At 44.0% G+C, this 21821-nt stretch overlaps 1 protein-coding gene across 1 annotated transcript in view; it reads right to left on the bottom strand.

Moving 5' to 3' along the window:
* LOC124006622 (torsin-1A-like) overlaps positions 1-19792 on the bottom strand; it is a 48882-nt gene extending 29090 nt beyond the window's left edge. Inside the window, exons 1-3 of the mRNA XM_046316674.1 lie at positions 19773-19792; positions 15901-16062; positions 15471-15652 (exon numbers count right to left, since the gene is read on the bottom strand). Coding sequence (XP_046172630.1) covers positions 15471-15652; positions 15901-16062; positions 19773-19792 — 364 coding nt within the window. The remainder of the gene's footprint in view (positions 1-15470; positions 15653-15900; positions 16063-19772) is intronic.
* Positions 19793-21821: the final 2029 nt, after the last annotated feature.

Here is a 21821-nt window from a genome sequence, read left to right as displayed (position 1 = left end):
TCCCCCGTACAGGTTAGAGTGCCTTGTCATTGCGTGTTAGGGTCTGCTCATGGACTCGAATCCATACTATACCATATTGGGTGAAACCGTATTAAACAGGCTCAACATGGGCTACCAAACATGTAAGACGCTGAGCCGACCAATGGATGGCCGTCAGAGCTTTCATTTAACATTAAATTCACTTTCATCCCGGCTGTGCTCAGGGCGATGCATATTTTTACTTCCAGGTTTGATCACTGACACCTTCGGACAGATATACTTACATTCCCCCACTTTTGTTTTGTTTCGTTATTTATTTTACAATCCTTACATTGTTCTTACCATACCATTTATTTATTGCTACCATACCATTTATTTATTGCTTGCAGGGGACTTGGGGTGATGGTTGGGAAGGGGCAGACGCAGACACCTGGTTAGCAAGTTGATGTTTTGTGCCGTTCTGCCTTTGTCTAGCCGTGGGCCGCTCTCCCGAGCTAATGGCTGTGTAGGTGTGCGTACATATAATTACTATTTGTACTTTATTACCATTTTCTCTTAGCATTTTACTATTATGTATGTGTATATTTTAAATCAGTGTAGATTGTTATTCTGGGGTATGAATGTTTGTATGTATATGTGCATATGGATGTATATACATATTCTTTAAATATATATTTTTATATATGATTTTTTTGTATGTGAGTGTGTGTGTGTGTGTGTGTGTGTGTGTGTATATGTGTATGTGTGTATGCATGTGTGTGTATATATATGTATATATATTTTATTTATTTATTTTTAAATTATGGGGGGGAACATTTAATTTAGCAAATCCTTGTTCCGATCTCCTGACCCACAGTATGTAAAGGTTCAGCTGACTATGTCGGTTGCGGATGGTTTATTTTTTGACCGGCAGTGCTTAGCAATATAATCTTGAGGCTATATCTTGCTTATCTCTGGGATTGCCCCAGGATGACGCATTAATGCGCAATATGTTTAAGTTGCAACTTATTCTGTTTAGGTTTATTTGATGCCAACTGAACACTTTATTCGCGGGAGCCTCCTCAGTTCATATGTTAGTAGAAGTTCTAGGATAGTGAGAGGTGAACATATAGTTGGGATTTTATTTTTGTTTAACCTCTTGTTCGAGGTCGCGCCGTGCTTTTTTTGGCATCGGCCAGACAATGTGTTTATTATTTTGATTTTTCCTTTTTTTTTCTCCTGTTTGTGCATGCCTGTTAAATGTGGGTTGATAGGGGGGGGGGGGCAAGTGTTGGGGAAATTAGGGGAACAGGGTGGGAAGTAAAGGTGCTGGCAGGGGGAGGGGTGGGTTGGATACTGCTTGGGTGTAGGTGCTACATATGCTGATCGTGATGGTTTGGTGCGCTTTCTTACCTTTTTATCAAGTTACATAGTATGCAGGCCATCATAGGAACTACAAACGAGAGGAGGGCGGGGCTTACATTCACTTCCTGGAATGTCAAGGGTTTAAACGAACCAATTAAGAGAGGCAAGGTCCTAGCCCACTTGAAAGCACTCTCGTCTGATATTATATTTTTGCAAGAAACCCATCTGAAGAATAACTCTCATAACAGACTTAAGTGTAGGTGGGTGGGGCAAATGTATCACTCTAACTTCTCTGCCAAAACGAGAGGCACCGTGATTCTGGCACGGAAAGGAATTCCCTTTCTACATAAAACCACTATTGCTGATAAAGAGGGTCGGTATGTGATCGTAATAGGAGAAATCCACTCTACCTCAGTAACTCTACTAAATATCTATGGGCCAAACATTGATAACCCCTATTTTTTCAAAAGAGTCCTTGCCCTGATTCCAGATATCTCCCATACTAACCTGGTCATTGGAGGGGACCTTAACTGTGTGCTAGACCAGTATTTGGATAGATCCTCTACCCGGCGAACCCCTACCTCCTATTCAAGCGAATTCTTGAATACCTACATAAAAAAATTGAACTTATTTGATATATGGAGGATCGCTAACCCTACGGGTAGGGAATACTCCTTTTACTCTCATGTTCACAATGTTTACACTCGAATTGACTACTTTTTGTTGGATGCTAGACTACTCCCCTATACCTGTAATGTGAGGTATCATGATATTATAATCTCGGACCACAGTCCACTCACCTTCTCCCTGAGATTGGGTGACATTGTACCAAACGAGAGGGTCTGGAGGTTGAATCCTCAGCTCCTCACAGAACCAACATTCTGTGAATATCTTAAAGACCAAATTAAATTTTTCTTTGATACCAACGACAACACAGAGACCTCCCCAGCATTATTTTGGGAAACACTGAAGGCTTATCTGAGAGAGGAGGAAAACTGGAAGAACTGGAGGGACAAATTCACTTACTGGATAGGGAGAATGCTAGCCACCCATCTATGGAGAAACATATAAAAATTACCTCTTTCAAATTGGAATATAATCAGATTCTCTCAGCTAAAATTGCTAAATCTTTTCTCTATGCCAAGCAAAAATATTTTGAGTTTGGTGACAAACCACACAAATTACTGCCAGACAACTTCGAAAAAATGTGAGTGACCGAATGATTCACAAAGTTAAATCTGCATCTGGGGAATTACTCTCTTCCCCCAAAGACATCAATGACAGATTTCGTCAGTTTTATGATACTCTATATACATCTAAAGCGGATCCTAACCCCTTAATTATGCAAACATTTTTGGAGGACTGCCCTGAACCAGGAAGATTCTAACTTCCTGAATAAGGAAATATCTCTTGATGAAATTCGAGAAACAATTAAATCTCTAAAGAGTGGCAAGACCCCGGGCCCAGATGGATACCCTGGTGAATTCTATAAAACATTCAGCAACATGCTCTCTCCCTACCTGCACAAAATGTTGGTTCAGGCCAATGAGGATGGAGCTCTCCCTTCTACTTTGGACGAAGCGTTCATTACAGTTATACATAAGAAGGGTAAAGATCCAGAAGAGGTAGGGTCATACAGACCAATATCTCTCCTTAATACAGACCAAAAGGATTTAGCAAAACTCTGGCTAACAGGCTTAGCACTTTAATTGGCAAATTGGTCCATTCGGATCAGACCGGCTTTATCCCTAACAGAAACTCATTCTTCAATCCCAGGCGCGTCTTCAATATTATGTATTCTCAGAGGTTACCCAACGTGGACCTTGCCGTCATATCTCTTGACGCCGAAAAGGCCTTTGACCAAGTTGAGTGGTCCTATATATTCAAGGTCCTACAGAAATGTAATATTGGAGATGAGTTCATAAATTGGATCCAGCTTTTATATAGGAACCCCTGTGCCAGAATACTCACTAACCAATCATTGTCACCCCGATTTAACATTAACAGGGGGACAAGGCAGGGTTGTGCGCTGTCGCCTATGCTCTTTGCCCTAATTATCGAACCGCTCGCTCAGACGATTAGATCTCATGTAGCAATACACGGCTATAATACTAAAGATACTCTAAATAAGATTTCCCTATACGCAGATGACATCCTTGTCATGTATTGTCATATATTGTCATGTCTTGTCCCTGTGCTTTCTCTTCTATTCGTTTCCCCCTGCTGGTCTTATTAGGTTTCTTTCCCTCTCTCTATCCCTCTCTCTCTCTATCGTTCCGTTCCTGCTCCCAGCTGTTCCTCATTCTCCTACGACCTCGTTTACTCTCTCACACCTGTCCCCTATTTTGCCCTCTGATTAGGTCTCTATTTCTCTCTCGGTTTCTGCCTCTGTCCTTGTCGGATTCTTGTTTGCTGTTTGCTGTTTGCTGTTTGCTGTTTGCTGTTTGCTGTTTGCTTTGCTTTTGTTCCGTCCAGTTGTATTCTGCCTCGTCATCAGATACTACGTGTGAGCAGGTGTCTCTATCCTCTACGGCCCGCGCCTACCCGAAGGGACCTGCTGTCTGTTGCCGCTAGCCCTGCAACTCTCCTCAACAACTAGAAGGGGGACTCTCCTGTTAAACTAGAGGATTTGTGTTTTCCCTGTTTGGACTTCCCCTGTAATGATTGAGGATTTATGTTTTCCCTGTTTGGACATTAAAAGACTCTGTTTCCGTTATATCGCTTTTGGGTCCTCACTCACCTGCATAACAGAAGAATCCGACCAAGAATGGACCCAGCGATTTCGGATTCTCTCCACTCAGCCGTCGAGTTCCAGGGAGCGATGCTAGGCAGACACGAACAGGAATTGTCTGCTGCTCGACATGCCGTTGAGACCCTGGCCGCCCAAGTCTCCGGCCTCTCGGAGGATATTCACAATCTCCGCCTCGATCCACCGGTTACCTCCTGGGCTTCCGGGTCTCCGGAGCCCAGAATTAATAACCCACCGTGTTACTCTGGGGAGCCCACTGAATGTCGCTCGTTCCTTACCCAGTGTGATATTGTGTTCTCTCTCAAGCCCAACACGTACTCCAGGGGTACTGCTCGTATCGCCTACGTCATATCTCTCCTTACTGGACGGGCTCGTGAGTGGGGCACGGCTATCTGGGAGGCAAGGGCTGAGTGTACTAACCAGTATCAGAACTTTAAGGAGGAGATGATACGGGTTTTTGATCGTTCTGTTTTTGGGAAAGAAGCTTCCTGGGCCCTGTCTTCCCTATGTCAAGGTAATCGATCCATAACGGATTACTCTATAGAGTTTCGCACTCTTGCTGCCTCCAGTGACTGGAACGAGCCGGCGTTGCTCGCTCGTTTTCTGGAGGGTCTCCACGCTGAGGTTAAGGATGAGATTCTCTCCCGGGAGGTTCCTTCCAGCGTGGATTCTTTGATTGAACTCGCCATTCGCATAGAACGACGGGTAGATCTTCGTCACCGAGCTCATGGAAGAGCTCGTGTTAACAGTGTCCTCCCTCTCCGCATCTCTACCATCTCCCCCCACTGGCTCAGGTGTTGAGCCCATGCAGCTGGGGGGGTATTCGCATCTCGACTAAGGAGAGGGAACGGAGAATCACCAACCGCCTCTGTCTCTATTGCGGTTCCGCTGGTCATTTTGTCATTTCATGTCCAGTAAAAGGCCAGAGCTCATCAGTAAGCGGAGGGCTACTGGCGAGCGCTACTACTCTGGTCTCTCCGTCAAGTTCCTGTACTACCTTGTCGGTCCATCTACGCTGGACCGGTTCGGCAGCTTCCTGCAGTGCATTAATAGACTCTGGGGCGGAGGGCTGTTTTATGGACGAAGCCTGGGCTCGGGAACATGACATTCCTCTCAGGCAGTTAGGGGGACCCCACGGCTATGTTCGCCTTGGATGGTAGTCCTCTCCCCAGGATTCAGCGTGAAACGCTACCTTTAACCCTCACTGTCTCTGGTAATCATAGTGAAACCATTTCTTTTTTGATTTTTCGTTCACCTTTTACACCTGTTGTTTTGGGCCATCCCTGGCTAGTGTGTCATAATCCTTCTATTAATTGGTCTAGTAATTCTATCCTCTCCTGGAACGTCTCTTGTCATGTTAAGTGTTTAGTGTCTGCTATTCCTCCTGTTTCTTCTGCCCCCTCTTCACAGGAGGAGCCTGGTGATTTGACAGGGGTGCCGGAGGAATATCATGATCTGCGCACGGTCTTCAGTCGGTCCAGGGCCACCTCCCTTCCTCCTCACCGGTCGTATGATTGTTGTATTGATCTCCTTCCGGGTACTACTCCCCCGGGGTAGACTAGACTCTCTGTCGGCTACCGAACGTAAGGCTCTCAAAGATTATTTGTCTGTAGCTCTCGACACCGGTACCGTGGTCCCTTCCTCCTCTCCCGCCGAAGCGGGGTTCTTTTTTGTTAAGGAAGAGGACGGGACCCTGCGCCCCTGTGTGGATTATCGAGGGCTGAATGACATAACGGTTAAGAATCGTTATCCGCTTCCCCTTATGTCTTCAGTTTTCGAGATTCTGCAGGGAGCCAGGTTCTTTACTAAGTTGGACCTTCGTAACGCTTACCATCTCGTGCGCCTCAGGGAGGGGGACGAGTGGAAAACGGCGTTTAACACTCCGTTAGGGCATTTTGAATACCGGGTTCTGCCGTTCGGTCTCGCTAATGCTCCAGCTGTCTTTCAGGCATTAGTGAATGATGTACTGAGTGACATGCTGAACATCTTTGTTTTTGTTTACCTTGACGAGATCCTGATTTTTTCACCGTCACCCCAGATTCATGTTCAGCACGTTCGACGTGTCCTCCAGCGCCTTTTAGAGAATTGTCTTTATGTGAAGGCTGAGAAGTGCGCTTTTCATGTCTCCTCCGTCACTTTTCTCGGTTCTGTTATTTCCGCTGAAGGCATTCAGATGGATCCCGCTAGGGTCCATGCTGTCAGCGATTGGCCCGTCCCTAAGTCACGTGTCGAACTGCAGCACTTTCTTGGTTTCGCGAATTTCTATCGGCGTTTCATTCGTAATTTCGGTCGAGTGGCAGCTCCTCTCACAGCCCTTACTTCTGTCAAGACGTTCTTTAAGTGGTCCGTTTCCGCCCAGGGAGCTTTTGATCTCCTCAAGAAGCGTTTTACATCCGCTCCTATCCTTGTTACACCTGACGTCACTAAACAGTTCATTGTCGAGGTAGACGCGTCAGAGGTGGGCGTGGGAGCCATTCTGTCCCAGCGCTCCCATTCTGACGATAAGGTCCACCCTTGCGCGTATTTTTCTCATCGCCTGTCGCCGTCGGAACGTAACTATGATGTGGCTAACCGCGAACTGCTCGCCATCCGCTTAGCCCTAGGCGAATGGCGACAGTGGTTGGAGGGGGCGACCGTTCCTTTTGTCGTTTGGACTGACCATAAGAACCTTGAGTACATCCGTTCTGCCAAACGACTTAATGCGCGTCAGGCTCGTTGGGCGCTGTATTTCACTCATTTCGAGTTCGTTATTTCTTATCGTCCGGGCTCAAGGAACACCAAGCCTGATGCTTTATCCCGTCTCTTCAGTTCTTCAGTAGCCTCCACCGACCCCGAGGGGAGATTCCCTGAGGGGCGTGTTGTCGGGTTGACTGTCTGGGGAATTGAGAGGCAGATTAAGCAAGCACTCACTCACACTCCTTCTCCGCACGCTTGTCCTAGGAACCTTCTTTTCGTTCCCGTTCCTACTCGTCTGGACGTTCTTCAGTGGGCTCACTCTGCCAAGTCAGCCGGCCACCTCGGCGTTCGGGGTACGCTTGCTTCTTTTCGCCAGCGTTTTTGGTGGCCCACTCAGGAGCGTGATACGCTTCGTTTCGTGGCTGCTTGTTCGGACTGCGCGCAGACTAAGTCCGGTAACTCTCTTCCTGCTTCTGCTCCTGGCCTTGCTGTGTTTATGTCTGTCCCCAGACATCGCATCTCTCCTGGTCCTGCTCCTGGCCTTGCTGTGTCTCAGTCTGTCCCCAGCCACCGCATCTCTCCTGCCCTTGCTGTGTCTCAGTCTGTCCCCTGCCACCGCATCTTTCCTGCCCTTGCTGTGTCTCAGTCTGTCCCCAGCCACCGCATCTCTCCTGGTCCTGCTCCTGCACTTGCTGTGTCTCAGTCTGTCCACAGCCACCGCCTCTCTCCTGTTCCTGGTCTTAGCCTTGCTGTGTCTCAGTCTGTCCCTAGTTGTTACTCTCCTGGCCTGTTTGGTCCTGATTGCTCAAACTCTTACAGTTCTCTACCCGTGTCTCATTTTTATAATAGTAATTGCACTAGATTCCCTCTTCATCGTTTCCCGTTACGGTCCTGAGGAGAGGAGTTGGGTTCCATCTCGGGACGTGCTGGACCGTTCGCTGATCGATGATTTCCTCCGTTGCCGCCAGGTTTCCTCCTCGAGTGTGCCAGGAGGCGCTCGGTGAGTGGGGGGGGTACTGTCATGTATTGTCATATATTGTCATGTCTTGTCCCTGTGTTTTCTCTTCTATTCGTTTCCCCCTGCTGGTCTTATTAGGTTTCTTTCCCTCTCTCTATCCCTCTCTCTCTCTCTCGTTCCGTTCCTGCTCCCAGCTGTTCCTCATTCTCCTATGACCTCGTTTACTCTCTCACACCTGTCCCCTATTTTGCCATCTGATTAGGTCTCTATTTCTCTCTCGGTTTCTGCCTCTGTCCTTGTCGGATTCTTGTTTGCTGTTTGCTGTTTGCTGTTTGCTGTTTGCTTTGCTTTTGTTCCGTCCAGTTGTATTCTGCCTCGTCATCAGATACTACGTGTGAGCAGGTGTCTCTATCCTCTACGGCCCGCGCCTACCCGAAGGGACCTGCTGTCTGTTGCCGCTAGCCCTGCAACTCTCCTCAACAACTAGAAGGGGGACTCTCCTGTTAAACTAGAGGATTTGTGTTTTCCCTGTTTGGACTTCCCCCTGTAATGATTGAGGATTTATGTTTTCCCTGTTTGGACATTAAAAGACTCTGTTTCCGTTATATCGCTTTTGGGTCCTCACTCACCTGCATAACAATCCTCCTCTATATAACAGAACCCCAGGCTAGTATCCCAGTTATTCTTGATGTGATCAATTTGTTTGGTACCTTCTCGGGATACAGAATAACTTGGAACAAGAGTGAATTTGTCATGTTTTGTCTTATATTGTCTTGTCATTTTGCTTTCCCTTCTGTTCGTTTTCCCCCTGCTGGTCTTATTAGGTTCGTTCCCTTTTTTCTCTCTCCCTCCCTCTCTCTCTTCTCTCTATCGTTCCGTTCCTGCTCCCAGCTGTTCCTATTCCCCTACTCAATCATCTAGTCTTTTCACACCTGTTCCTTATCTTGCCCTCTGATTAGAGTCCCTATTTCTCCCCTTGTTTTCCGTTTCTGTCCTGTCGGATCCTTGTATATTGTTCGCCGTGCTGTGTCTTTGTCTCGCCCTGTCGTGTCTTGTTTCCCTCAGATGCTGCGTGTGAGCAGGTGTCTGAGTCTGCTACGGTCGGTGCCTTCCCGAGGCAACCTACAGTTAATGGTCGAGTCTCCAGTCTGTCCTCGTCACTACGAGTGGAATTAAGTTTTTTATGTTTTGTTTTCTGCTCTGATTGTCCAGGAGTATTGCCTATTTCCTTTACTGGAATAAAGACTCTGTTTTCGCCAAGTCGCTTTTGGGTCCTCATTCACCCGCATAACAGAATTAATGCCCATACGGTCGCAAAACACCTCCTGGCTAGAACATCTCCCATCTTCAGAAAAATGTACCTTCCTAGGAATTGTAGTTACCAAACAATGCTCCTTACTATTTAAAGAGAATTTCCCCTCTCTGATACAAAAACTCAAAGCAAACATACTATTTTGGAGAACTCTCCCAATGTCTCTGCTCGGAAGAATTAATGCCATTAAAATGGTCTTCCTCCCACAACTGCTCTACCTATATCAGAACATCCCAGTATTCATACCTAAATCCTTTCATAAACAACTGGACTCAATTATCAATCCTTTCATCTGGGATTATAAAACACACAGCATAGGTAAAAAAACACCTCTGTAAATCCAAGATGGGAGGAGGATTGTCTCTCCCAAATTTTAGATTTTATTACTGGGCCGCTAACCTCCGCGTTGTTACGTTTCTGCTGGATGACGCACTTCCGGCATCCAGCTGGCTTACTATGGAGCGTGAGGAGTGTCACCCCTTCTCTATTGGCGCTGTGATTTTGTCGCCTGTCAATCTGGAGATGTCACTTTATTGTAACAATCCTATTATACATAGCACAGTCCGAATCTGGATGCAAATTAAAGTCCACTTTGAGCTTAGACCAATGTCATTCATGCTCCCTGTCGCCAGGAATCCCTCCTTTGCCCCTTCTAACCTTGATAACACCTTTGAGCAATGGGGAGAGCTGGGGATAAGTACCATAGGGGATTTATACATAGAAGGGACCTTTGCTTCCTTTGAGTTGCTGAGGGAAACTTATAATCTTCCCAGAAGTATTTTTTTCAGATACCTACAAATTAGAGACTACGTTAGAAAACACCTCCCAACATTTGGGAATGCTAAACCTTCCATGTTTGACGGATGCATAAACATATGCCCCACCTCAGATAAACTGATATTGCGTCTATATGATGCTTTTCAATCTGTTAGAACACCTTCTACAGATGCCATCAAGGCAAAATGGGAGGAAGAACTAGGGACTGACATTTCTCTGGCAGACTGGGAAGAGAGCTTGGAGTATATCCACACATGCTCCATTAATTCAAGACATCGTCTCATACAATTCAAGGTATTACGCAGATTACACTATTCCAAAACTAAACTGCATAGGATATTTCCTGATATATCCCCTACATGTGATAAATGTCAGGCTACGCAGGGTACACTACTCCACTGCTTTGCCCTATGCTCTAGCTTGCATGGTTATTGGTGTGGAATTTTTGGGATCCTCTCTGAAGTTTTGGAGACATCAACAGATCCAGACCCGCTTCTGATAATCCTGGGAGTATCTGAGTCCCTAAACGGATTAACCAACCCCCAAAAACAACTAATCTCGTATGGTCTCATTTCGGCAAAAAAACTAATCTTGTTGTTTTGTAAAAGGAGGGAAGCGCCCTCTACCAAATTATGGCTCAGTGAATTGGCAAACACTGTACACTTTAAAAGAATTAGATATATTCTGAACAATAAATTATCAACATTTGATCAAATCTGGCAGCCTTTCCTCTCCTACTTAGACGAGTCGGCGCTGTGAATTTGTACTTATTAACGCACCCTCAATTGTAATATTTTAATCTAACTTTGGGCAGCATGTGCTGGCCCTGCCACCCGAGCAGTTGGGGGGGGAATGAGTGGGGGGGGGGGGGACATCTTCCCTCTTTCTCTCTACGTGTCCTTGTTTTGTATGTCGTGTATTGTATTATTTGTTTTGGACCCAGAACTCTGGGTCCAAAATAGGGCGATGTCCTTCTTGCCTCAGAATGTGCTAGGGTGAGTTTTTCTATAATAAACGTTAAGCATAGCAATTGTAATTGAATATTTGCTAACATTGGGTTGACTATAAGTAGTTTAACATACTCTCCCTCTCTCAAAAAGCATCAGCAGGGGTGGATTGGCTGGACGCTCTTGACCAGGAGCAGCATGGGGAGTTCACAATTCAGCACTGACTTGCTTGAGAGACACCAGACCAACGTTGGTCCAGTGTAAACTGGCGGCCAGCAGTGGATTGCCCGACCTCCTTCTTTGCATATCCACTGTTCCTCTGGATGCCCCTTTGTATGCAGGCATTTAAGCTGACATGCCCCCAGGCTGGGTGAGGGCACAATTCATCACAGACTTGCTTGAGACACCAGACTAACGATGGTCCAGTGTCCAGTGTTGTTTTCCACATTTTGTACAGGTGTGGCATGTGGTGTGAGCTGATGTTCAATGTTCCCCTCCTGTGAAAATGTACAGTTATTTATTTTTGCAGACTTAAATAAATAGTTTTTTTTTTATTAATTACATTTCCGTCCAGTTTTTGGTCACAAGGCACCTGTCACTAATTTCGTTTTTTTTAAAGAAGGGGGATACTAGTCAGTTGTACAACTGAAATGTGTATTCCGCATTTAACCCGACCCCTCTGAATCAGAAAGGTGCAGGGGGCTGCCTTAATTAACATCCAGGTCCAGGGAACAGTTGGGCAGTATTTTGATGTTTGGATGAAAAAGGTGCCCAAAGTAAACTGCCTATTTCTCAGGCCCAGAAGCTAGAATATGCATATTAGGATAGAAAACACTCTAAAGTTTCCAAAACTGTCAAAATATTGTCTGTGAGTATAACAGAACCGATATTGCAGGCGAAAACTTGTAAGTCGCTCTGGATAAGAGCGTCTGCTAAATGACTTAAATGTAATGTAAATGAAAACCTGAGGAAAATCCAACCAGGAAGTGCTGTTTTTCTGAAACCACTCTTTTCCATTGCAAGCCTATCCTCCATTTAAAGGGATATCAACCATATTCCTTTCCCTATGGCTTCCACAAGGTGTGAACAGTCTTTAGACATAGTTTCAGTCTTTTATTCTGAAAAATGAGCAAGAATGATCACATCGCGTCAGTGGATAGCTAGGTGTCCCCAGATTTGTGCATGCGTGAGCGCCTGTAGCGAGACCTTTTCTCTCTGTCTCTCCTATTGAAAAGGCTACCGCCCGGTTGAAATATTATTGATAATTTATTCTAAAAACAACCTGAGGATTGATTTTAAAAATATTTACATGTTTCTAAGAACTTTATGGATACTATTTGGAATTTTCGTCTGCCCGTCGTGACCGCACGAGCCTGTGGATTACTAAACAAAACGTGCCAACCAAATGGAGGTTTTTGTATATAAAAATAATCTTCATCGCACAAAACAAACATTTATTGTGTAACTGGGAGTCTCGTGATTGCAAAAATACAAAGATCATCAAAGGTAAGTGATGAATTGTATTGCTTTTCTGACTTTCATGATCAATCTACTCTGCTGCTAGCTGTTTGTAATGTTTTGTCTGCTGAGAGCTGTCCTCACATAATCGCATGGTTTGCTTTCACCGTAAAGCTTTTTTGAAATCTGACATGCCAGGTGGATTAACAACAAACTAAGCTGTGTTTTGGTATATTGCAGTTGTGATTTCATGAAAATTAAATATTTGTAGTCATTTAATTTGATTTTGGCGCTCTGCAATTCACCGGATGTTGACGAAAATTATCCCGCTAAAGGGATCGGTGCGCCAAGAGGCTCTTGCTCAGGGGCAGAACAAGAGATTTTACCTTGGGGATTCGATCCAGCAACCTTTCAGTCACTGGCCCAACACTCTTAACCACTAGGCTACCTGCCGGTTTTTATCTGACTAGATGTTTTTTTAAATGTATATGTATATGATTTTTTTTTATATTAAAAAAAAGATATATATATAATAATTATGTCTCCCCCTGCATAGATATATTACATTTATTACGTTTGTTAACAACATTGGTCAGCTAGGAGAAATTAGAATAGGTAAGGTTGAGTGGAAGATTAGTGCAATATAAGGTTGCATAATATTGATTTTCTACATGTAAAAACAGTAAACTCAGTTATCAAGGTTTAAAGGGACCAATATGACAGAATGTTTTATCACAAACAAATGTGCCACTCCTATCCAGAATATTAGGCTATTTCCTGGTATAGGGTTCTATGATTGGTTTACTTCATGTTTGTTTGATTAAAAAAAATATTTTAAAAAGAGACAGAATTATTTAAGTCTTTAGAAAGAATATATAATAAAAGCTATGGTTGATGCCACTTTTTAATCGATAGATCTACCAGAAGAGGGCATCATTGTATTGTAGAGAGTAAATGGCTTGCCTTACCTTCTCAATGGGAATTATCCTGCTGCACTACAGCCACCTTTTTAACGTCTACAAAATCACCTATACTACACTCTTTACATTCACTATACAGTGCTTTCATAAAGTATTTTGTTACGTTACAGCCTTATTCTAAAATGGATGGGGGGGGGGTCCTTAGCAATCTACACACAATACCCCATTATGACAAAGCAAAAATAGGTTGTTAGAAATGTTTGCAAATATATTAAAAATGTAAAATATAAATACCTTAAGTATTCAGAGCCTTTGCTATGAGACTCGAAGTTGAGCTCAGGGGCATCCTGTTTCAATTGATCATCCTTGAAATGTTTCTACAACTTGATTGGAGTCCACCTGTGGTAAATTCAATTGATTGGACAAGATTTGGAAAGGCACACACCAGTCTATATAAGGTTCCACAGTTGACAGTGCATGTCAGAGCAAAATCCAAGCCATGAGGTCGAAGAAATTGTCCGTAGAGCTCCGAGACAGGATTGTGCACAAATCTGGGGAAGGATACCAAATCATTTCTGCAGCGGTGAAGGTCCCCAAGAACACAGTGGCCTCCATCATTCTTAAATTGAAGACGTTTGGAACCACCAAGACTCTTCCTAGAGCTGGCTGCCTGGCCAAACTGAGCAATTGGGGGAGAAGGGCATTGGTCAGGGAGGTGACCAAGAGCCCGATGGTCACTCTGACAGCTCATGAGTTCCTCTGTGGAGATGGGAGAACCTTCCAGAAAGACATCCATCTCTGTAGCACTCCACCAATCAGGCCTTTATGGTAGAGTGGCCAGACGGAAGCCACTCTTCAGTAAAATGCACATGACATCCTGCTTGCAGTTTGCCAAAAGGTACCTAAAGACTATCAGACCATGAGAAACAAGATTCTCTGGTCTGATGTAACCAAGATTGAACACTTTGGCCTGAATGCCAAGCATCACGTCTGGAGGAAACCCGGTACCATCCCTACGGTGAAGCATGGTGGTGGCAGCATCATGCTGTGGGGATGTTTTTCAGCGGCAGGGACTGGGAGACTAGTCAGGATTGAGGCAAAGATGAACAAAGCAAAGTACAGAGAGACCATTGATGAAAACCTGTTCCAGAGTGCTCAGGACCTCAGACTGGTTCACCTTCCAACAGGACAACGACCTTTTACACACAGCCAAGACAACGCAGGAGTGGCTTCGGAACAACTCTCTGAGTGTCCTTGAGTGGCCCAGCCAGAGCCCAGACTAGAACCTGATCGAACATCTCTGGAGGGACCGGAAAATAGCTGTGCAGCAATGCTCCCCATCCAACCTGACAGAGTTTGAGAGCGTCTGCAGAGAGAAATGGGAGAAATTTCCAAAATATAGAAGTGCCAAGCTTGTAGCGTCATACCCAAGAAGACTCAAGGCTGTAATCGCTGCCAAAGGTGCTTCAACAAAGTACTAAGTAAAGGGTCTGAGTACTTATATAAATGTCATATTTCCGTTTTTAGTAAACATTTCTAAAAACCTGTTTTTGCTTTGTCATTATGTTGTATTGTGTGTAGATTGGTGGGGGAGGAAATGTAATCAATTTTAAAATTAAGGCTGTAACTTAACAAAATGTGGAAAAGGTCCAGGGGTCTGAATACTTTCCGAAGGCACTTTATATTAATTTGTATGTCATGAATCTTTAAGTTTGTTTGCCGTTATGTGCCTCGGTTTTCAGAATTTAAAGTCGCCCACTAGAGGTCAATGCTATGGAAGTCCAGAGAGGACACATGAATAAATAAATTCCCTCGTTGTGTCGAGATCCTAACTTATTATTTATTTCATGACCACGACATAACAAAAGTTGTTTTGTTGAGATCACGAGATAAACTCTATATATCGGTGGAGCGGTATTGATAATAGAGTGACAGTATGGCTGAGGCAGCAGAGCTCATGGTGGATCAGCATATACGTTTCTATTGATTGCTACACTAAGGGATGGTACATTTCATGTTAAGATCATGCTTTAATTTGTGTTTGGAGCTCATTATCAGTTTATAAATTAGAACGTTGGCAAGCTAAATGTCTCTTACCTTGAGAGCTTGTGGGGCATTTAAGCCCTCATGGGGCATTTAAGACCTGAACAATGCCTGACAAGCTGCACTGTCTCCCAGGCTATGTAGGCTTATGCACTCAACAAACAGGTGGTAGATGTTTTCAGCCCTCTGTACGTGCTGTGTGCCGTCTTTACATGAATTACCTAGTGGGGAAGCAACCATGAACAGCCATCCATGTGATGTCTTTCTGTTTGTTTGTGATGTCGTGGTGATTGAACTTTAACCATACCTGTTGCGTGTCTATGGCTGAGCTGACTCTCAGGTGGGCCATGATGTCCTTGTACATCCAGGATGCCAGCCTCAACCGTGGGCAGATCTGACCTGAAGGCAAAATCGTTCCACGTCTTGTACACTGGTGGGGGGTCCCAGCAATAGGGTACAGTGTGGTCGATGGTGCTGAGTCCCAGGGATCTGAGGATAGGAGTTGCAAAGTACCGTTCAAATTACCTGGCTTTCCTGTCTGTCTTGTGGATGTTGGTGACCAAGTTGGATATTCCTTGTGCCTTAATGATGTTAAGGATGTCCACCCAGTCTCAACTGCTTTGTGCAGGGTGCTGTGCTTGAAATGCTCAATCTGGCTCCCCCAGACAAAGGTGAGAATCATACGTTTGATTTTCTTGCTGGTCGCTCTCTCCGGGGGAAACAACCTGCCTAGGTACAGTAGAATGAGGAGAACGATTGCATTCAGGACCTGGATCTTACCCGTCATTGTGAGGGACCGTGCATTCCATTTGCGGATCTTCTGTTGGACTTGGTGGATGGTCTCGTCCCAGCTGACGGAGCCATCTCCATCCCTCTGACCCCAAGCAGCTTTATGGTCTCTGTTTTGACAGGGAAAGAGTTGGTGAGAGAGTCTCATGCCAGTCCTGTGACAGGTACAGTTCACTCTTAACCCTGTTGATGAGGGCACCAGTGGCATGTGTTTTTCTACATCATAATGCACATAGTGTGACCTTTGGTAGGTTGGCTGCTGGTAGGCTTTAGCAGTGTTACAGCAAAGCCAAGTCAAAGCCAAGTCAATCCCTTGCTCATTGTTCACTTCTCACAGGGTAAGTGAAATGATAGGCTACAATGACTTTGCTCATGGTCCACATAAAAAATGACATGTAACAACACCCTGAGTGCACCAAACACGAAACCCCAATACAAATGTAACAACAGCACAACAAAATAGAACAAAATAGATCAACAAGTTCCTTGAATTTTCTTTTGCGGGTGCCTGTTCATTATAGGATAGACACTTATGGTTTAGCTGCACCAATCAAAACAGTGAAGGAAGTAGTGAAGCAAGACTTTAGTGGTCAAAACCATTCATCTTGGGGCAACGGGGGGAGCAGGGTTGCAAAATGCAATCATATCACGCAATTATACAATTTATAAAATGGTCATATATATTTTTTAATACGGACAAGCTAAAAAATGTCCTAAAATTATCACATTTTCTGGTAAAAAAGTGGAGCTGCAACTTTGCACCCTGTATTTTAATTTGCTCCATGACTCAGGCGTACAAGTACAGGCTATGCCGAAAAGCTGTTTAGCTCAGTCGTGACTGGCGAAGAGGAAGAACTTTGCAGGAGTTTATTTTTGTTCTTTAAAAAAAATCATGCTTGTGGGAGGTAACATTATAATAAAACCCAGCACTGAAAATAAAAGTAGACTGAAATCTATTAGCATGTCATATCGTAGAGGAAACACAGCAGAGCTGCATAAAGAAAAATCAGAAGTCCCCAATTCGGATTTCCCACTTCAAGTCCAGCTATAATTGATTTACTCTGGATGTTGTCTTTCAGTTGAAAACATGTATATTTCTGTTCTTGTGGGCTTTAAAGAGGATTAAATAGCATCCACTGGCCCTTGTGAAATGCCCCCTTGTTTACATGCTAACACTGCGCTCTGAAGTTTTGGGATTACCTTTGCAGTGGTTATGACATGTTTTAACATAAAGTCAGAGAACATTGAAAGTGGTGGTTCAAGTTACACCAACAACTAAAAAAAGCAGTAAAGTATCACTCAAACATGAGTTTTGGTCTAATTGGTTCCATGTCTTGGTTGATTTCAAACTTCTCCCATTTAACAATGATGGAGGTGTTCTTGGGGACCTTCAATGCTGCAGATATGTTTTGGTATCCTTCCCCAGATCTGTGCCTGGACACAATCCTGGCTCAGAGCTCTACGGACAATTCCTTCAACCTCATGACTTGGTTTTTGCTCTGACATGCACTGTCAACTGTGGGACCTTATATAGACAGGTGTGTGCCTTTCCAAACCATGTCCAATCAATTGAATTTACCACAGGTGGACTCCAGTCAAGTTGTAGAAACATCTCACGGATGATCAATGGAAACAGGATGCACCTGAGCTCGACTTTGAGTCTCATAGCAAAGGGTCTGAAAACTTATGCAGTTAAGGTATTTCAGTTTTTTAAATTTTGAATACATTTGCAAACATTTCTAAATACCTGTTTTCACTTTGTCATTATGGGGTATTGTGTGTAGATTGATGAGGCAAAAAAACTATTTAATCAATTTTGGAAGAAGACTGTAACGTAACAAAATGTGGAAAAGGGGAAGTGGTCTGAATACTTTCCGAATGCACTGTATATCAAATATCTGTGGTCTGAGCATCTTATCAGTTACTGTTACAGGTTCGCACCTTCCACCGTGCTTCCTTTTTTGCTGTGAAATCCTTTTTTTGCTGTCAAAAACTATGAATCTATGGCATTATTTAGGATATAAGCTTATACTTTACTAAATAAAACAAATTGTTTGAACAACAATGTGCAGAAAGTGTGGTGTCACAAATATCTTCAAATGAATATGCTTCCACCGGGATTCAACATTGTAAGTACGGTGTCAAGTAGAGGTCGGTGTTTGAAAGCAACTTGGAATCGAGGAAAGCCCCGGAACCACTGCAAAATCAGTGAAAAACCACTTGATCTAACAAAGCCGGACGTCATTGATCACATGATAATGTTATGTTGAAACAAGCATCAGTACACTGCATCAGAGCATCGGAGCTGTAGTATCATTACTCAAATTTTGTCCAGTAGGTTTTCTCAAGGAAAACTCCCCCATTGCTATGTCAAAGATAATACATCTAAAGTATTTATAACAAAGTATACTATCACCTTTTTTAATGTATGTGTGAGAGAGAGAGAGAGAGAGAGAGAGAGAGAGAGAGAGAGAGAGAGAGAGAGAGAGAGAGAGAGAGAGAGAGAGAGAGAGAGAGAGAGAGAGAGAGAGAGAGAGAGAGAGAGAGAGAGAGAGAGAGAGAGAGAGAGAGAGAGAGAGAGAAAATGTGATCACAGTCACACTGAATTGTGAGCACAAATTTAATATATTTTTTCATTATTTCATTATTGAAAAAGAAAACCTGTTGTTTGACTAAGCTTACAGCAGTCAGAGTTGTGTTGAGTAATAATCTAGGTGAGGGCAGTCACTGTTTGTTCAGTCTGCTTCATAAAGCTTAGCCAACATTCCCATGTCCACAGAACGAGACCCAGCTTTAACGTGGTGGCAGTAAAGTTGTAACTATAATGACTACATGTCATCAATACTGTACTTTCTTTCCACCACAATTTTTCTTTTCGGCAAATACTTTATCATGACTAGGGAGCCGTTTCTAAAACAAGCTCTAAGGTATTGAGAAAGTCCTAAGCTTACTGACAAATGTTTATGATTGATGGCACAAATAAAGGGGGAGAAGCAGTGAAGAGAGGAAGGGGACTTTCATGTGAGTCATTTTACAGAAAAGGGTGTGTGTGTGATCTATGATATTATTCATACTCAACCAATGAAATAGGTAAATATTATACACTGAGTGCACAAAACATTAGGAATCCCTTCTTAATATTGAGTTGCACCCCCTTTTGCCCTCAGAACAGCCTCAATTAGTCGGGGCTTGGACTACAAGGTGTCGAAAGCGTTCCACAGGGATGTTGGTCCATGTTGATTTCAATGCTTTCCACAGTTGTGTCAAGTTGGCTGGATGTCCTTTGGGTGGTGGACCATTCTTGATACACACAGGAAACTGTTGAGTGTGAAAATCCCAGCAGTGTTGCAGTTCGGTGTGCCTGGCATCGACTAACATACATCGTTCAAAGGCACTTAAATATTTTGTCTTGCCTATTCACCCTCTCAATGGCGTTCGTACACATGTCTCCATTGTCTCAAGGCTTAAAAATCCTTCTTTAACCTGTCTTCTCCCCTTCATCTACATTGATTGAAGTGGATTTAACAGGTGACATCAATAATGTATCATAGCTTGTACCTGGATTCACCTGGTCAGTCTATGTCATGGAAAGACATAGATGGTGCTGAAGAACATGGCTGACGTTTCACATTCTCCCAACCAATTGTGCAATTTTGTTATTTTTGTTTTGCGTTTTGTGTAACTCAAAAAAAAACGTATTGCTCCTACCGTCTCTTATGACCGAAAATAACTTCTGGACATCAGAAAAGCAATTACTCACCACAAACTGTGAGAAATGTTTCCTTTAACGAGTCTGACGAGAAGGATATCCTGCTCTCACCGGAACAGGCCCAGATCCATGCCTTTTGTGTGAAGAAAATACGGCGGAAAAGGGGATGCAGATCGGGGATCCTTCTGAGAAGCGAGCGAGTAAACTCCCAATGCCTTCCATTCTCCTTGCTAACGTGCATAAAATTGATGACCAAGATTAATAAAATTGATGACCAATATTAAGATTATCCTACCAACGGGACATTACAAACTGTAACATCTTATGTTTCACTGAGATGTGGCTGAACGAAGAAACTGACAATATAGAGCTGGCGGGATTTTCCATGCACCGACAGAACAGAGATGGTACCACTGGTAAGACGAGGGGTGGGGGTGTGTGACTTTTTGTCAATAACAGCTGGTGCACAATGTCTAATATTAAAGAGGTCTCGAAGTATTGCTCGCCTGAGGTAGACCTTATGATGAGTTGTCGACCACATGACCTACCAAGAGAGTTCTCATCTGTATTATTCGTAGCTGTCTATTTACCACCACAAAGCGAGGCTGGCACTAAGACTGCTCTCAACCAACTCTATAAGGCAAGCAAAAAAGAAAATGCTCACCCAGATGTGGCACCCCTAGTGGCTGGGGACTTGAATGCAGGCAAATTTAAATCAGTTTTACCAAATTTTTACCAGCATGTCACATGTGCTACCAGGAAAAAATAAATCCTAGACCACCTTTACTCCACAATTCTATCCTCCTGATTCCTGCTTACAAGCAGAATCTAAAGAAAGAAGTACCAGCGACTCGCTCAATACAGAAGTGGTCAGATGAGGCGGATGCTACACTACAGGACTGTTTTGCTAGCACAGACTGGAATTGTCATGTTTGTCATTTATTGTCATGTCTTGTCCCTGTGCTCCCCATGCTATTCGTTTCCCTCTGCTGGTCTTGTTTGGTTCTATCCCTCTCTCTCCCCCTCCCTCTCTCACTCTCTCGCTCTCTCTTCTCTCTGTCGTTCCAGAAGCCTGCTCCCAGCTGTTCCTATTCCCCAATCATCATTTAGTCTTCCCACACCTGTTCCCGATCCTTTCCCCTGATTAGATTCCCTATTTATTCCTTTGTGATCCGTTCCTGTCCGGTCAAAACAGGTTCCTTGATTGTATTCACCATGCCGTGATTGCGTTTCGCCCTGTCCTGTCGTGTTTTTGCCGTGATTGTGTATCACCCTGTCCTGTCGTGTTTTGTGCCTTCAACAGATGCTGCGTGTGAGCAGGTGTCTCAGTCGAGCCTGCGCCTACCCGAGCGACCTTCTGCAGTCTGTGGCTGTGTGATAACGCTTCTCCAGTTGTTTTCCCCTCTACAAGTCTAAGATATTCTGTTATTCCGTTTTGGACTTTAATAAACTCTGTTTCTGTTAAGTCGCTTTTGGGTCCTCTTTCACCTGCATGACAGGAATATGTTCCGGGGTCAATATAGTGGCATTGAGGAATACACCACCTCAGTCATCGGCTTCATCAATAAGTGCATCGATGACGTCCCCCCCCCCACAGTGACTGCACGTACATATCCCAACCAGAAGCCATAGATTACAGGCAACATCCACATCGAGCTAAAGGCTAGAGCTACCGCTTTCAAAATTCGGGAGACTAATCCGGACGTTTATAAGAAATCCCGCTATGCCCTCTGACAAAACATAAAACAAGCAAAGCGTCAAAACAGGATTAAGATTAAATCCTTCTACACCGGCTCTGACGCTCGTCAGATGTGGCGCGAGCCTGCCAGATGAGCCTTTTATGCTTGCTTCGAGGCAAACAACACTGAAGCATGTAGGAGAGCACCAGCTGTTCTGGATGACTGTGTGATAACGCTCATGGTAGCCGATGTGAACAAAACCTATAGGGGGCAGTATTTTCACTTTTGAATAAATAGCGTGGCCAATTTCAACTTGCTACTCATGCCAAGAATATAAGATATGCATATTATTCGTAGATTTGGATAGAAAACACTCTTAAGTTTCTAAAACTGTTTGAATCATGTCTGTGAGTATAACAGAACTTAATGGAGCAGGCAAAACCCAGAGGAATAACCGTTTTTCTTTTTTTCAGGTCTCTGT

Source organism: Oncorhynchus gorbuscha, linkage group LG20 (assembly GCF_021184085.1).
Source record: "Oncorhynchus gorbuscha isolate QuinsamMale2020 ecotype Even-year linkage group LG20, OgorEven_v1.0, whole genome shotgun sequence".
In the NCBI taxonomy this organism is placed as follows: domain Eukaryota; kingdom Metazoa; phylum Chordata; class Actinopteri; order Salmoniformes; family Salmonidae; genus Oncorhynchus; species Oncorhynchus gorbuscha.
Note: the sequence above shows the minus strand (reverse complement) of the source record. Positions and strands in the feature narration are given on the sequence as shown.